Source organism: Felis catus, chromosome D2 (assembly GCF_018350175.1).
Source record: "Felis catus isolate Fca126 chromosome D2, F.catus_Fca126_mat1.0, whole genome shotgun sequence".
Taxonomy (NCBI): Eukaryota; Metazoa; Chordata; class Mammalia; order Carnivora; family Felidae; genus Felis; species Felis catus.
In genome coordinates, this window is record NC_058378.1 from 37,160,563 (window position 1) to 37,179,193 (window position 18,631).

The window sequence follows — 18,631 nt, forward strand, 5'->3', positions numbered from 1 at the left end:
CTTGGCCTCATCCAAGCTGTCTCACCTCATCTGCCCGGTGCTCTCGCTTGCAGCCCAGCCTGCTTTGAGGTTGCCTCGTTCCTGCCTTGATGCGATTCCTCCCCCAGATGCCTTCTCTTCTTCCAACCCTTCCTCCCAGGCCCCCGTCAAGTCCAACCTTCTGTGCAGCTCTTCTGTAGCCCACCACCACCCTCTGGCTCTCTGTTGCCAGAGAGCCACAACCTGCAACAACCTCCTTCAACCCAAAGTCAGCCGCACACTGGCTGGGGCTGCTCCCCATTGCATTCTGTGTCTGAACTTTATCTCTTCAACCAGTGTGACTTCTTCAAGAGTCTGAGACTTATTTAGGGGCTCCTGGGTGGCTCAGTCGGTTAAGATTCCGACTCCTGACTCTGGCTCAGGTCATGATCTCAGGGTTCGTGAGATTGAGCCCTGCATTGGGCTTGACAGCACAGAGCCTGCTTGGGATTCTGTCTCCCTCTCTCTCTCTCTGCCCCTCCCCCACTTGCTCTCTCTCTCTCTCAAAAAATAAATAAAAACAAAACTTAAAAAAAAAAAGTTTGGGACTCATTTGGAATTCCCCATAGTACTGTCCGTGGAACCACCGACACACAGAAGCTAAATAAATGAAAGGTTTTGCTTACTGGGGTTCTAAGAAAATAATAAAAGATCCAGTAAAGTATTTATGGGTAAAGATGTTCAAGGTGGTAATATTTATACAGAATAAAAAAAAAAGTTACCTAAATGTCTAATACTGAAGCAATGGTTAAGTAAAGTATGGTACAATATGGTTTTAGCATTCAAGATGAGTTTTTAAAGAATATTTCAAGGTGTAAGATTAATAAATGATTGTCATATAGATATAAACTTCTAAATTATTTGATACAATTAGGTGAAAATACATATTTATATACTCAAAGAAATAAAAGCACACACAAAAGAATTACATACATTCTATATGACAAGTATCGACAATGAGCATATGTTTTAAGGACTTTCTGGATAATAAAACATTGGCTGACTGATAGATTGAGAAGTGAGTTGATGGTTATTGATGGGTTGATGGCTGCAGCCCCATAAGGGGGTAGGGGTGCGCCGGTTCACAAGTCAGGGCCGTCCTTGGTGCTCTCCTTTAATCCCTACAATATCCCTGAGAGAGAGAGAGAGAGGTGGCCTCAGTTATTCCAACATCTACTTATATCTCTATATCACGGGTGATGAAACTGAGGCTCAGAACACCCATGTTAACTTGCCCAAGATCCCCAACTAATACCTGGCAGGATACACATCCTTAGCCCCAGGGAAGCCTATTTCTTACTGGGAGAGATAGATAAAAAGCAAATATACAAGTGGTAATACATTTCCAGAGGAGGAAAACACTGTGCAGAAAACAAAACAACCGAAGAGGACGAGGAGTACCTGGGAAGACCCATCAATACAGGGAACCAACTGGTGTTGCCAAGGGGGAGTGGGAGGAGGGTGGGCAAAATGGGTGAGGGGGAGTGGGAGGTACAGGCTTCCAGTTATGGACTGAATGAGTCAGGGGATGAAAGGCACAGCATAGGGAGTATTGTCGATGGTACTGTATCACGTTGTATGGTGACAGATGGTAGCTCCACCTGTGGTGAGCATGCAGCATAACACGCAGAACTGTCCCAATGTTGTACACCTGAAACTAATGTCACACTGTGTGCCAACTCTCCTCCAACAAAAACCCCCAAAACCAAAACAACCAACCAAACAAAAAAGGGCAACTGGGAAGAGGTGTTATCTGCAGTGGTCCAAGAGGACCATCCTGAGAAAGTGAAGTTAGAGCACTGAGCCCTGGAGGTGATGAGAAGAGGCAGGCAATGAGGATCTGGAGAAAAATCTTTCCAGGGAATGGCAGCAGCAAGTGCAAGGGTCCTGAGGCAGGAAGGAACTCGGGGTGTCTGAAGATCAGCAACGAGGGCAGCTGGACTGCAGCAGGGTGAGCAAAGTCACAAGTGACAGTGATTAGGTCGGGGAGCTAGGCAGGAGCAAGTTTGCGAAGACTGCTGGCCACAGCAATGAGTCTGCTGGTCTGTCATTTATTCTAAGTGAAATGGGAGGCTTTGGGCTGGTTTCAAATAGAAAAGTGACATAATCATGTGTGAGACTTTGTGGCTGTGTTGCTTGCAGGTAAGGGCTTGGTGAAGGCCTCATGCTCTCCGGTGGGAAGAAGACCGAATTGCTCATTCCTACATGTGAGGTCACGGTCTTCATATTGCTTTCAACAGACAGATTTCAAAGGACCACTTCATCTAGGCACATTTGGGCTCTCCCGGTGATTTGCAGGTTTGCTGATTCCTGCCAGCAGACTCTAATGACCTGGGCTTTGTGCTGATTACGCAGTTTGCTGAAACACCAATCCAGATATCCAACTACAGCTGGAAAAACGCTCTTCTTAATTTATGTCCCATAGAGAACTGCTAACATGCACCCTTTATGGGGCTGTTACTTGTGGAGCTTAAATTGTTTAAAATATCAGATGGCTCATGCAATATTTGTTGAACCAAATTACCAGGGTAGGTAACCACTTTCTAATGTAAATAACAGCTAAATGCCAAAATCTCAAGGAGAAAGCTGCTCTTAGCACATGTCACGAAGAGGCCGATATGCTGATCCCCTATGAGCAGCTGGCCACTCTGTTTTGGGTCTCTGTGGTTCATGGGATCATGGACCTTAATTGCTTTAATGACCTGATCCTGTTGGTAGAAGCAAAGAAATAGTCCACAGTAATGGTGAATTATGTCTCCCTAGGTACTACAATATCATTTACCAACTAGGTATAAAAAGAGAGAAGTTTTCCAATGCAGGATAGTCAGTAAAATCTACACGGCCTTGTGCACATTCCTTAACCTAGCAGGGTGCACCAAGGAGATCTCTGAGTCCTCTTTCATGACTTCCAAATCCGTATCTAAGATGACTGATTCTACACTGCTTTACAGAAGCCTCTTTTTAAGAAGCTCTTTGACCCAAACCCAGCCTTTACTCACTGGTCAAAGGGGGAGAGGGCAGGGACAGAGTGATGTCAACAAAGTAATCATATGCAAATAGTGCCACAACCATGGATTATCGGATTCAGGCCCGCCCTTCTCACAGAGATGACAAAGAGGGGCAACTTGCTCAAGGTCAAATGGCCTTTATGAAGAAAGGCCAAAAGTGGAAATTAAATCTCAGTGGTGGCCAGAAGCCCAGCATGGAGCATTAGGCAGTGCAGCATGTTTAAAAATTCAGAATGAGATACTAACAGGTGATTTCATATAAAAACTAGCCTTTCAGCTTTCCTTGATAAGTCAATCATAAATAGCCACACTGGAGCCACATTCTGTGTAGCTAAAAGGGACGCGAGCTTGATGCCCTTATACCTCTGGATGGGACATGTGCTCTCCACTATGCCAAGGTCCCCTGCGCTCCTTACCCTACCTCCTCATTCTTCACTCTTTGTTGCTCACTCCTGCCTCCTACAGACACCTAAGTTTTTAATCTCTGCTCTAACTAGTATCTTCTGCATGTCCGCAAAAAGCACATCTTGAGTAATTTGCAATTTGCACTAGAAACAGAACTACATCCCCCCTATTAAACATCAGGTTTTTTTTGTTAGATCCTGCCACAGAGAGTTAGCCAATCTAGGGTGGTGGGCTCAAGGCTGCAGCAGAGGTACAGTCTCTGTTGGGGGGTCCTGGAGGTAAGAACAGACCAAGGCTAGGAACAGGAGTGCTGGGGTGTGGTAATCACTTGTTTACTCATCTCTCTGCCCTCGAGTTGAGCTTCTTCGGTGCAAGACACATGCTTTGTCTCCCTGGAATTCTGCAAAGTGCAAAGAGTGCAAGGCGCATTTAATAAACGATGATTAAATGCAGGAATGACTGGGGAGCAGAATCTCATGAGGTGCTGGAAGTATACATAAGAGATAAAGTGGTAAACTAGGAAAGTCGAAGCAGGGAAGGCTTGGGAGTTGAGTATCAAATCCTGAAACAAGGTGCCTCTTGCTCATTAGAAGCAAAGAGACTGGAAAAGAAGGATATAGAAAAAAAGAATAGCAGCGATGTACTCTGGGGATCTCACATTCGCCTTGAATCAATGTGCCAAAATGCAAATACAGTTCTAAGATACAGACAGCAATTTATCCTTGGGAATCTCTACAGATCCTCCTACAAGGGGTGTGCTTCTCAGAACACGTCTTCAGACCAGCCAGGATTGATGTCCTGAGATTAAATATTTACTTGTATCATTGATACCATTGTTTTTGGTAAAGCAAAATAAGTTTTGCTCACTCAGTTCTTATAGTCCTTCTTATGGTTTTACTCAGTGTCTCCACATAGATAGGACCGGGGGTGGATGAGAAAGGGGCTTAGGTTGAGGGAGGGTATAAGAAAGAGAAGCTAGACCGCCTTTACAATGGAAAACAGGATAAAATCAGCCATAAGTTAACAGGAATTCAATTCTTGTTTCTAAACTAAAATGTCCCAATATGTCCAATGCAGGAAGTTGCTGCTGGTTGTGAAAATAATTACAGGGGAACAGAAATGACTTTTTTCCAGAAAAAAAAAATGCCACTTGTCACAAAAAGGTCTTAAACCAGCAATCTGCAATAAAACTGTTGTAATAACAAGTTAGATTGCTTTCTTGGTAATTATTAAGTAGAGATCTACCAAATTTGACAATGACATTATATAAGGCCTTTTTTTTTTTTTAGTGCTAGCATCATCTGTTAAATACAGTAGTTTCAACCCAGATGTTCCTGAACAAAGGCTCTTAAGAATTAGAGTCCAACTGTTTCTACCTACCCAGAGGGACATAAATTGTTCTTGCCATTAAATCAGCCTCCTTGACTAGAAAGATTGCTTGCTGATGTGAATTAAGCGAAGAAACCTGTCTCAGAACCTGTACTTTCGAATGTGCCCAAGAAGGGTGTGTGAAGATGTGGTTTGGGGCTGTTGAAAATGAGTCACCTAGGAGTGAGTGGGTGAAGAGAGAAGAGGTAGCTTTCATTGTGCCCTGCAAACCCAGCTCCCCCTGAAATACAGGCCCCTCTTCTGCGATCCAGAGGGACCCTGGCAATGTCAGGCTGATGCATGTAATCAGAGTAGATGTAGATGTAAATACTGTGCATTGGGAAACCAGATCTTTAGGATCTAGGGGCTAGAATGAAAAAGATTCAGATTTAGGAGCTTTGATTTAAAATGATAGGCTCTCGAAATGGAAACATCTAGTTAAAGGAAATTTGAAACAGCAGGATTTATAAGACTCAGGACCAAGAAAAAGGAAGTGATTTAAAATGCTCATGGAGATGTTCAGATTTCATTTCCCAATAGCTTTGATAGAGGTAGAGCGGGCATCAGAACACCCCCACCTCAAACACACACGCATGCGTGCACACACACACACACACACACACTCACAATATCTCCACTACCACACCTGAGACACTTGATTTTATTAATAATTACATTCTTTGGTATAGACAGCGAGCATTTGCCTAAAATATGCATAAATGCATTTTAGAAAACTCTATTACTATTATTAGTCAGAAACAAAATGTAAACTGTGTGTTTGTTATGTGGACCTAATATCAAGTGAAGCCCCTAACATCTTATTTCCAACGGACTGCCTCCTTGACCCTCCTGAAGAGAATTCTAGATGTGCCACTGTCTCTGTGGCCTTCAATTAAAAGTTTAACAGATTTTAGGGGCACCTGGGTGGCTCAGGCAGTTATAAGCATCTGACTCTTGATTTCAGCTCAGGTCATGATCTCATGGTTCATGGATTTAAGCCCCATATTGGGTTCTGCACTGACATTGTGGAGCCTGCTTGGGATTCTCTCTCTCTCTCTCTCTCTCTCTCTCTCTCTCTCTCTCTCTCTCTATCTCTATCTCTCTATTCCCCTCTCCCCCACCTCTCTCTCCCTCAAAACTTAAAAAAAAGTTTTAACAGTTTTTAGGGTCATTTGTTTATTCACTAACATGTAGAAAGATTACTGGTCATCTCTGGGTCTCTGTAGTAGAAATCATCATAAATATTGTATTCCTATCTGTGTTCATAAATGTTGTCTTAACTACAATACCACCCCTCAAATAATTGGATGAATAGGGCCACTTTGTTCAGGAAAAATATTTTTTAAAGATGAGACTTGAGTCCCTCCACAATTTCTCACAAAATTCTCATTTCTGCAGCCTGGCTAAATGAATCCATCAAATGACAATCAGGCTTGCCAGCTTCTCTCTGCTCCATGTTCAAATTCAGAAATCCTTCCCTAAAATCTACTGATCTGCTGGAACTCAAGTTCAAGTGGCTCTAGTTTTCATTTTACAGGAGACCCAGCTTTCCCCAGGTAGTCTTAAATCTCCCTCAAGCAGCTTCACTAGAAAGATCTGTCCATGCAGAACAACACAGCACGAGAGCATGATTTTCTTCTTGTTTAGGAGCCCTGAATGCAGGTGGACGAGGGGATGGACAAGCCCCCTCCAACCTCCACACTGTCTTCAGTCACCACAAAAGCATCCATGCTCACATCTAGACCGAGGGCAGAACTCCTGCCCTGTAGCACCGCGACGATCTGACCAGAGTTCCCCCAAGTTACCCAGGCATTAAATACTCCACATCAAATCTGAATTTTAACTACTCCATCAGCTGCAGGGGGACAGAGAGAGACACACTGTATTTTAAATACATCTTTTGTCCTAATCCCCTCTGAGCTGTAAAACCCAATACAATTAAGCTTTTATATTTTGCAAGCGATGAATGACTGGCTAATACGCTCACTGAGAAAGCCAGGACCTGGAACATGGTGTTCTTGCCATAACCCAACCTCAGAACCTGTGGTTTCCTCCTGCTCCTCCTTCCCCACTTCTCTGGTTTCCCATCTGCCTTCACTTTCTTGTCTGGAGGCACACAAAAAAAACTCTGTCGCTGTTTCCCCCTGAAAACATCACACGTCAAAAGAAATCTGATTTGTCTCTTTCTCCCATCTAAAAGGGAAATCAGTTTGCTCTTGTTGGAAAATCGGAGAGATGCTATGTGGCTCCCAGCCTCCCAACTGCCTACTGCTTAGAATTCCCTCTTCCCTCTTTATTCCCTCTCTGTATCCAATCTCCTTACAAGACACAGCTCAAGTGTCTTCTCTTCTAGGAAGCCTCTCCTGCCCAACCCCCAGCCTACAGGGAGTTCTCACCCCCCTCTCTCAGCCTCTGTCCTCCAGTGTGCACCCATCAAATACTACTCCATAGGTGCTTAGTTCTCTCTGAGGATGGGTATTCTTTCTTTCTTTTTTTCCAAATGTTTATTTATTTATTTTGAGAGAGAGAGCACATGCACACATGTGAGTGGGGGAGGGGCAGAGAGGGAGGGATACAGAATCCCAAGCAGGCTCCACGCTGTCAGCACGGAGCCTGACTCGGGGCTCAATCTCATGAACCATGAGATCACGACCTCAGCCGAATCAAGAGTCGGATGCTTAACCGTCTGAGCCACCCAGGTGCCCTGGGTATTATTTTTCTTCGCCAGACTTAAAACTCTCTGAAAGCAGCCACTGTAGGGAAACAGAGTTCTTTACTTTTCATTTATAAGTACTGTCATTAATCCTTTAAGGTGTGCATACTTGATTAAATCTAATCGCAGTTTCCTTTAGAGATGGCACCATGCCTGGCACACTGCACACATATCCTAAGTTTATTAAATATCTAGTCGACTGACTGGCTGGTGACTGACAGACCACTGACTGACCGCAGAACTTTTCTAGAGGGTAAGAGTAAATATAACCTGGAAATGCCACAATGTAATCCCTTTCTTTCTTGGTGCTTATGTTGTACGTGATGGGACAGGACTGGAGGAGGTGGGAAAAGAGGAGGTGGGAGAGGGAAAAGAATACCGGCACTATTGAGAGATAAGTAATGTTCCTATTTCAGAGATGAGGATACTGGGGTAAACACCATGTCCAAAGTCAGGCAGCTAGTAACTATCAGAGGAAGGAGGTACGGAGAAATCAAATACCTTGTCCCAAATTACACATCCACCAAGTGGCTGCTCTGAGGGTTTGAGATTCCAAGGTCACACTCTACAATATCAAGCATCATCCTATAATGGGGACGGGTCAAATACAAGACCCTTTAGTGGCAAACATGGCCTCAGACAGCAGCTCCTTGATTCCTGTAGGCTTGGTGCTGGCCCCTCGCACCCTCCATGGTCCCTTGCTGGGGAAGGTGGGGAATGGGAGGGAGAGGGAGCAGGTGGTTTTATGGTGTTCAGAGCACAATGGATGGCACCTTCTCTTTCAGATCTCAAAGCTCCTTTGCCTTGATCGTACTGTCACACAGACCCAAGGGCAAGCCAGCTATGCAAAATGAAGGGGGGTTGCTTAGGAGTTGCTGGCTCTTAAAAGGAACACCCTAAGGGCATCCTGGGGAAGGTCTAGGACATAGCCACCATGATCTTGCCAACAAGGCCAAGAGGCACCTTTGTGGGTTGCATCCTGAATTGTCCTTATTTCCTCTGCATCTTGGCATTTAGCGCTTCTCTGTTCTCTGCAGCCTGAAGTTGCTCTCATGATGTCCAGTGGAAACCTCACCAAGAGCATTAAAGGGCTCAGCACCCCAATGCCTTTTTCCTATACTGATTTGGATAAGGCATGGAGAGAGGGCAGAGCAGTCAGGAGTGTGCCTGGCGTGGCAGAGTGTAGATTCAGCCCGTCTTCCGGGAGATTGAAGAAAATGTGAAGCAGGAATGGTGGCAAGGACTCTCACACAAAAGCCCAAATGTTAACATTAGCTTGTCAAATATGGCCCACCTATAATTCTATGATTTGCCTAAAATCAGAGAGAAACATTCCAGTGACTGAGCCCAAAGTGCGGAGTAAGGGGAGTTTATTCCAGCCTGTGGTGTAGAGGGATGAGGAAGGAGGGGGTAGGGGGAGGTCCCAGGCATCAGACTTTGAATCAGAATCACCTGTCTTTGCTTATAAAAAAAAGTACAGATGTGGGGGACTCCCCCAGATATTAAAATCTGGAGATGGAGCCTAGAAATCTCTCCACTTAGTACACTCCCCGGGAGATTCTTAATTAGCCAGCTTTCCTCCAGCAGCTCCTCCAAGCTGCTCTCAATTACACAGGCCCAGCATCAGAACCCTGGCTCTGTCACTTGTGCACTAGGTGGCTTTGGAGGGGCACCAACATCCTCTGAGTCCCAGTGTCCTTGTTCATAAACCAGGAAGTGTGGCATTAATAGAAACCACAGGATTGTTGTGTGGATAAAATGAGAAGATGTAAATGAAATATTTAGAAATGGTACTGTGTTTTGTCTAAGTTAGTGACACACGGAACAAAGGTGCATCTTCTGATGACACACGCAGTGAGGCCACAAGGCCGGTGCCCAGAAGTCTGAGGACATAGCTGGTGTGAGTCTCCCCCGGGCAAGAGGGAACACCTCTCCACTAGAAATTTTTAAAAAGCTTGCCTTGTGGGGGCCTTCCGGCCCTCCTGCCTCTCCTCTTCCCCACTCTGTTCTCTGGGGAAATAACTTCAAATTTCATCCGTGTAGCCCGCTCCCTTATCTTTCTACAGAACGTTTCTCCTGGCTTCTGAGAAAACTCCAAGCTCTCCTGGGCGGTGATCCCACCCTGCAAGGGGGCACACTGCCAGCTAGGGGAAGAGCAAATTTATTTCTTTTCATGCTTTAAGACGTTATTGGCTGCATATTGTTTTAATGCAGCACATAATTACAGAAACCGCTCTGAAAATCTGTATATTTTATCTGTGCTTTATTGTCCCCAGAATATTCCCCAATTCTTTTTCTTCTACATGAACCAGCTTAAAATATATTTCAGCGTCCTTTATGTCATCTCGAAATTGAATAGCCAATTCTTACTGTAATGAAAATACTTATGCGCCAGCCCGGTGATATACAACACTACACTCTAATTACGGCTGTGCTTTAATTAACCTGAATTGAAGAGTGTTATCATTAAACTGCTGGTAACTTTGAGTTATGGCTTTTCTTTAATTTAAAGTAGAAAACACAGATAATTAAGCCTCCAGATAATCAAATGCTTGAGGAGAGCTTCAATGTTTTGGGATGTTCCTAAATCTCATTAAATGTCCTTTCTTTATTGATTATTCCTACCTCTGCTGTATCATTGTGTTAAACGAATAATAGCACTAAGTTGAACACATTCTCACTCACATCAGAAGTTTGTGGGTTTTTTTTTTTTTGTATTCTAGAAGCTGTGCTGAACAAATATTAAATTCTCTGAAACGAGGTGTGTCTGAAAGATTCTCTCCTCCTCAGGACATGTTCTAAACATGCAAATCCATCAAAGGAAATATTTACAGCAGCCACTAGTGTCCAGCTCTTGAGCTGGCTCCGAAGGGCAGTGAAGTTTCACACCACCCAGGGAGTTCTTGACAAAGTCACATGGCAGTGGGGCCAGGCCCAGGGTATCAATGCAGATCTGGCCTGGTTTAAGACAACAGAGAGGGGAGGACCTACACTAACCCCTTCTTTACAACAAATTAGAGCCAGTTAGCGTCTGGTAGAAATGCAAGTGCACATCAGGTTTTCAAGAGAGGCCAAAAATCTGGTTTTTAGGTGAAATACCACTATTTTGAAATATTCGCAATTAACTGTTAAGAAATGAAACACTGCACAGGGCACTTAAGGGAGTCAAATTTACCTTGTGAGTATCCCAGTTGCAGCCTCTAGGGGGAGCAATTCTAACGTTGCGGTTTAATGCTCTTAAAACAAACTGACTTGGTATTCCGCAGCAGAGTAAGAAAAGCAGTGGGAATGCAGGCTTCTGAGGAAGCACTCACGGTAGATATAAACACTGGTCAAGCCAGGGAAAATCAACAGCCAAGGAGGGCATCTTCACACACACCTCTGCTAATGCCCCCAATGCCAAAGGACCCCTCTGGGCACTGGCAGCTTTGCCGTGTGCTCAGACCACCCCTACATTATATAGGAGGCCTCCATTTTTTTTTTTTTTTTTTTTTAACATAGAACCAGCCTCTATTAAAAGTCTTGAATTCTCCTGGGCTTTCTATCCTAGGCAGTCCAAACCCCAAGGTGGAGAAAATCCCCTGGGACAGCCTCAATGTTCCAGGACCTGAGGCCTCTGAATGGTTAACTTCTTTCTGTGGCAGAAAGAGAAATAGCTCTCACAGAAAGGAACACATGGGAGTTACAATAGGGCATCCATTTTCAGAAAATAACTCCTTCCGAATCAATTACCTATTCACTTTTCCAGTCCATTTAGCGTTTAAACTTTCGCTTAGAGACAGGGTGGGAAATTTCAGTAAAGAGCCAAACCGTTTTGGATTGCTTAGGGTCTGGGCCCAGGGACAGACACAGTACACCTGCTGTGTTCTGTGACAGGAGTCTCCAGGTAAACACTACCTCCCAGGTGCTCTGTCCCCTCTCTGCTGTGCACAGAACAGAAAGCTAGAAGACAGAAGAGCCCAAGGGTCCCCAGGACTATCCTTTTTAGACCTCCCTTTCCAGAAGGTGGGTTTCATTTGTAGGTACTCAGAACAAGGGAATAGCTTTTCATCCTCAGCCCAGTGGTTCCAAGATTCCCCTATTTCTGCCCAGTTTTTATCAGCAAGACTGAGGTTATCAAATCTTTTGCTAAAGTGTCAATGGATTAACAAGGCTTAATGTTTCAACATTCCCAGGGAGTTTATGCTTTCATAGGGGAAAACACCCCTGCTTGACTTGCACCCAACATTTGAGATTCCAAGTGGGAAATCTAAGGCATCATCATGATGGAAGTTTCTCGGGGTCCAGGACCCGTGTAACTCTTGAGTTCATATCCCTTAAATGATCACCTATGCTACTTTGAGGGCCATGGTCAGCTGGGGCTGCCTCTTGTTCAAATCCATCCTGCTGAGCCAATAATAAGGAAAAGCTAAGCCTTCTCATTGTCATAACATGGTGGTTGTTCATGTCAGGAGCTAAATTGCTAAGAGCTTCTCAAGGCCTCCTTCCATACATTTGGTTCCACATTTCCTCAGCAGTATTTGAATGCATTTTGAATAATGGCTTCTCGGATGTCTCTATGATCTGATTTGACTGAAAGATATTAAAATTCCTTTCATCAAGGAGCAGGCAAGATTTGTTTTCATCCTGGTAAAAAGACATGGGTTCCTGCCACCCATCATACTGTGTCTACACCACAGGAGCCTAATTCAAGACATGCAGGAACACTGTGGTTCACAATTTAATGCAAATAATGGACCTAAGTATAAGGTTCTCAGAGCTGTGGGGAAAAGTAGGGCCAGCAGAAATCCCCAAGGCAGAGACCATGTAATGACCCACCTTCCTGTTCACCACACAAGACAGAGCACACAGGTTACCCTCAGTAATTGTTGAGTACCCCAGCTGTATTGGGCAGGCGTAAGGTATCTTCCCTGAAAGGGGCACATTAAACACCCCTGAGAGCCAAAGAGCACATGGTTAATGGTCACTTACTCACAAACAGTAGGGAAGGACAGACCCACGAAGGCACTGGAGAGATATTCTGTGTACATTTCATTTGAGACTCCTTCCAAGTAGTATTTCTGCCACGTGTCTTCCTCAATCTAGAGAGAAGAACACAGGAGGTTCAAGATATGACAGCACACTATAAAAGAAAAACCAGAGTTTACCATCTGGCAAAGGAATGAATGCCCTGGTTATGTGATGGTGACTGTCTTCAGCAACCAGGACCACAACCACATCGTCCACGTGAAGCTTTTCATGCTCCTAAGCTCTTAGAATGGAAGTACATCCTCTCTAAAGCACCATTTTTCCACCCTGTATGCTTTTCAAGGGTGTGAAGCATGGGCATTCACCCACAATACTGGTGGGCAAGTAAATCGATACAAGTGCTTTGAAGAGCAATTTTGCAAGTGTCATAAAAAATTTTTAAAGGACATGTTCTCTTACACAATCATTCCATTTTAAGTATTCATAGCAAAGAAACAAATAGACACATATACAGAGACATATGTATAAGAACATCCTTCCTATTAATAAACAATTGGAAAAAAACACAAATGGTACATTTTTCAATGGAATACAAAGAAATAATTAAAAATGATGGTGAAAATGTATATCTGCTCATATAGCAATTATGTGAAAATTACCAAATAATGTTAGTAGTCTAACCCTATTAAAATACCCTATAATTATCTGAATGCTTGTAAAGCCGTAGAAAAATCTAGAAAACTTTATACTAAAACACTAACACTAACTGTCTCTGAGTGGAAGACTAACACTTTTCTCTATAGATTTCTGAGTTGTCTGAAGGCTTTTACAATGAGTGTGTATGTGTGTGTGTGTGTATGCATATATATACGTAAAAAATAAAACAATAACACAATAGAACAATACGTATATTTCTACTTTGGGAAAAAAAAGATTTTTCCAACCACACCCTGAGTATCACAAAAAGTAAAATGTTGTTTCAGACAGGCCTTACCCCAGATTTCATTAAAATGTGTCTTTTTTCCTAATTTATCAAGCTCTACTGGTTTTCCCAACAACCCTCTTCATGCTAAGCATTTCTAGAAGGATTTTACATTGGAAGTGATCTTTAAAAATTATAGAGTGAATAACAACAAGAATGCTGAGCCCCTATAGGAGGTCAAAGACCTTGGGATTCCCAAGGCAGGCAGACTGAGTAGTCCCTGGGAGTCTGTAGGCTGTGGCCTCCCATGTATACCTCTACATAAGGTGAGGAGATGAGAGGCACCTTCCCAGCCAATAGGAAGTGACTCCTTACAATTTCTTGGGCTGATGCTGAATTAGAAGGCATCTTGCCTATGGCCCATAATCAGTTAGCTAGGGGAAATGCAATGCTAGAAGTTGAAAGAGACTTGGAAACAGTGGGAAATGAACACCTACCATCTACTGGGAGACACCCTGGAATACAAAAAAGGCAGGACTCACTTAGAAATAAATTGAATGCTCCCTGCTTCTATGTTATTTGCCTGCTTTGTGCAAGTCTGGGTGATTAGAGTATGTGGGTTAACCTCATTAGTTTGAGCTGCTTCTAACCTACTCCCACACATTAGACATTAGCTATGCAGTGCTGCTGGGTATGGGCTGTTTATCTACAAATTGGTCTTCCCCAGAGTGGGGTCTTTAAAAAAAAAGCACTCAACCATTTCTACTGCTAAACTGTATGATTTTTAAAAATTAACTGCAATGTGTTTAACTAAGCATAAACTTTTTAATTTCCCTGAATCATAAGATTTCAACTTTTTTTTCAAATAAAAGATATTTTGACTTTATAAGCAAAGGCCATTAATTCTAACTAATTTGAAGAAAGCCTAGTCTGCATTAGTAAATAATTTGAAATATAGAATAGTTGGGGGATTATAGTACCATAATTTGTTTTATTGGTAAATAGGATACTATATGAAGAATTGCCAATGATAAATCCTCATGGTAGAGCTTCACGGGAAAATAGTGTTTTTGAAATGGAAGAATTCAGCCTATTCTTTCAGCAGAGACATTCCCTTTATAATGCGTTATGTTACTAGTTTAACCTGATTTTCAAAACAATGAAAATAGGAGCCTTTATCTCGATTATTATTGATTGGTGGTGGTATTCCTCAGTTAATATAATTTTAACATGGTCCTTTTAGTTATGGCCAGTATTTTCATACCTCTGTATCCTAATAGAACTATTCTTTTTTTTTAACATTTCCTTTTTTTAAAAAAAAATATTTTTATTTATGTATTTAATTATTTATGTTTATTTATTTTTAATGTTTTTAATATTTATTTATTTTTTTGAGAGAGACAGACAGAATACGAGTGGGTTAGGGGCAGAGAGAGAGGGAGACAGTTTCCCAAGTAGGCTCCAGGCTCCAAGCTGTCAGCACAGAGCCCGACACGGGGCTCGAACTCATGAGCTGTGAGATCATGACCTGAGCCCAAGTCGGATGCTCAACCGACTAAGCCACCCAGGTGCCCCTACTTATTTATTTTTGAGAGAGAGTGGGGGCAGAGGGAGAAAGAGAGAGAATCCCAAGAAGACTCTGCATTGTCAATGCAGAGCCCAACATGGGGCTCAAATTCATGAACCCAGAGATCATGACCTAAGCTGAAATCAAGAGTCAGATGATTAGCTGACCCAGCCACCCAACAGCCCTTGCAACTACTCTATAGACCAAATTTTATTGTAAGTTAATCATTAAATATTTTTATTAAGTAGACACAAATTTTTTCAGGATAATAGTATTATTCATGTTTGTTTTGAACATAGCAAATATTCATTCAATTATTCATTCAGCAAAGACTTACTGAGCATATTCAGTATCTATTCAGGGCCTATTCCAGTTGCTGATTAGATCTTATTTAAACTGGTATTTCATTTGCCCATTTTTTTTCTCTTTGCTGGAAGAAGCGCCAGATGTCTAGCTAAGATATCTAACCAGATATACCTTTTCCTGATTTTTTCCCATATTTTTCTTTCTGCAGGTTTTGCCTTTGTGGCTGATCAAAAACACTTAAGGGATTCAATGTCAAATAACTGGAAAAAAAAACATACGGAACTTTTCTGGAAAGCAAAATGCCTCTTCTACATCTATCTGTGGATTCTGAGACAGTATCTACAATGCTAGATAGAGTAGCACTGAAGGGACTGTTTAAACACTGAGAGGTTTCACTGCATTGCTTAAGATTTTTGCTTAAGACTGCCACATCTTTAACACTATTTCTATATAGATAAGCCAACATGTTTTTGAGATTCCTAACAAAGGTGTTCTGGGGCACCAGGGTGGCTCAGTCAGTTGAGTATACGACTCCTGATTTCGGCTCAGGTCATGATCTCATGGTTCATGAGTTCAAGCCTCGTGTCAAGCTCTGTGCTGACAGTGCAATATCTATAATTGTAAGGGCAGAAGAACCAGTAATTATAATGAATCCTAAGACCTTTTAATCCTTAAGGGCAAGAATGACAAGTTGTGACAGATCAACAATAAGAACGGGCTAATCACATCAGGAGAATCAGGAAATGAGCCCCAACCCAGGACACTGACACCATAGCACACAGCAGACTCAGACAAGAGAACCTCCATCTTCATCCCAAGGCAAGGGCTCAAACTATCTATCACTTCTTACCAAGGTTTACCTTTCTAAGTCTCAAACCTGGCATCTTTGACTGGCTGAAAAGACAAAACTGAAAGGACATATTCTTTTACCTTTGTCAGCAGTAAAGACATGCATTCTTTTTTTAAATTTTTTTAAAAATTTTTATTTTTATATTTGAAAGAGAGACAGAGCACAAGCAGGAGAGGGGCAGAGAGAGAGGGAGACACAGAATGTATCTGAAGCAGACTCCAGGCTCTGAACTGTCAGCACAGAGCCCGACATGAGGCTCGAACTCAGGAACTGTGAGATCATGACCTGGACTGAAGTTGGACGCTTAACCGACTGAGCCACCCAGGCGCCCCAAGAAATGCATTCTTAAGAAAGGAAAAATAAGTGTAATATATGTTGAGTTGAAAACATTTGTGCTTCACCCAAGAGAAGATGGCAGTGAACAAAGAGAGCTAGAAAAGGTGGAGCGAGTTACTGTCATTATGATTTCCCTTTTACAGGGGACTAAACTGAAGCACAGAGAGGTTAAGTAACACACTAATAGTCACAAAGCCAATTGTTGGTGTGAGTAAGATTCAGAGTTCATACTCTTAACCACCCACCATGTCACTTTTTGCTAGAGATGACAGAGTAAATATATAAGGAGGGAGTGGTGCTAGGATCTTGGGGGGCAGGATGGATTTGCTGTATATGAGTACCTAAGAGGGGAAATATCAGAACAGAAGCTCACCAATGACTCAAATTCTTAAACCCTGGAGCCCATGACCTTGTGAGAGGTTGATGAGGAGTAACATTAATTTTGAGTTGTAAACCGATGGAAGGGAAAAGATATTTGCAAATGACACATCAGCTAAAGGGTTAGTATCCAAAATCTATAGAGAACTTACCAAACTCAACACCCAAAAAACAAATAATCCCGTGAAGAAATGGGCAGAGGAAGTGAATAGACACTTTTCCAAAGAAGATATCCAGATGGCCAACAGAAACATGAAAAGATGTTCAATGTCACTCATCATCAGGGAAATACAAATCAAAACCACACTGAGATACCACCTCACGCCAGTCAGAGTGGCTAAAAGGAACAACTCAGGAAACTATAGACGCTGGCGAGGATGTGGAGAAACGGGAACCCTCCTGCACTGTTGGTGGGAATGCAAACTGGTGCAGCCACTCTGGAAAACAGTACAGAGGTTCCTCAAAACATTACAAATAGAACTACCTTACGACCCAGCAATAGTACTGCTAGGAATTTATCCAAGGGATACAGGAGTGCTGATTCATAGGGGCACATGTACCCCAATGTTTACAGCAGCACTTTCAACAATAACCAAATTATGGAAAGAGCCTAAATGTCCATCAACCAATAAATGGATAAAGAAAATGTGGTTTGGGGCGCCTGGGTGGCTCAGTCGGTTGGGCGACCGACTTCGGCTCAGGTCGTGATCTCGCGGTCCGTGAGTTCGAGCCCCGCGTCGGGCTCTGTGCTGACAGCTCAGAGCCTGGAGCCTGCTTCAGACTCTGTGTCTCCCTCTCTCTGACCCTCCCCCATTCATGCTCTGTCTCTCTCTGTCTCTAAAATGAATAAACATTAAAAAAAAATTAAAAAAAAAAAGAAAAGAAAATGTGGTTTATATATACACTGGAATACTACTTGGCAATGAGAAAGAATGAAATCATGCCATTTGCAGAAATGTGGATGGAACTGGAAGGTATTATGCTGAGTGAAATAAGTTAGTCAGAGAAGGACAGATATCATGTTTTCATTTATATGTGGAACTTGAGAAACTTAATAGAAGACCATGGGAGAAGGGAAGGGGAAAAAATAGTTACAAACAGAGAGGGAGGGAGGCAAACCCATAAGAGACTCTTAAATACAGAGAACAAACTGAGGGTTGATGGGAGGTGGGGCAGAGGGGAAAGTGGGTGATGGGCATTGAGGAGGCCACTTGTTGGGATGAGCACTGGGTGTTGTATGTAAGCAATGAACCACAAGAGTCTACCCCAAAAACCAAGAGCACACTTTACACACTATATGTTAGCCGAGTTGACAATAAATTATATTTAAAAAAAGAAAAAATGAAAATGAAAATGAAAATGGAAAACAAATTTTGAGTTGCACTGAGAGTGTGGCCTCCTCTCACAGCACGACAGCATCCTTTCTACTCTACAAAATGGAACCATCTCAGCCTACAACTTCTTTCCTCAAATAGTACATGCTATTCTCCACATTTGTGTTGTGAAGGTATTTTTAACTGTAATGTAATGTACACACTTCCCAGCAGAAAAATGAAGGAATGGGACCAAAGTGACTTAAGGAAAGGTGCCAAAATTAATTTGCCAGCCATGCAGCCATCAGTCAAAGGCAAAGCATTTCCTGAGGCAGCAATTTCTCCTTTGGCTGTCACATCAAACTCCAGCTGTTTTAGAAGAGCAAAGATGAGCAGGTGATGTGCTGTGGCTCCTGATTCATCAAATACTCACTCACAGAATCTTCAGTGAGAAAGGGAAATTGAGCCATTGGGCTAGC

At 42.7% G+C, this 18,631-nt stretch overlaps 1 protein-coding gene across 43 annotated transcripts in view; it reads right to left on the reverse strand.

The window, feature by feature from the left end:
* The window catches only part of KCNMA1 (potassium calcium-activated channel subfamily M alpha 1), a 731,637-nt gene that overhangs the window by 148,390 nt on the left and 564,616 nt on the right, over positions 1–18,631 (reverse strand). For all 43 annotated transcript variants that reach the window (XM_019813336.3, XM_045040192.1, XM_019813339.3 and 40 more), the window contains one exon: positions 12,484–12,593. In XM_019813336.3, the coding sequence (XP_019668895.2) occupies positions 12,484–12,593 (110 nt within the window). The remainder of the gene's footprint in view (positions 1–12,483; positions 12,594–18,631) is intronic.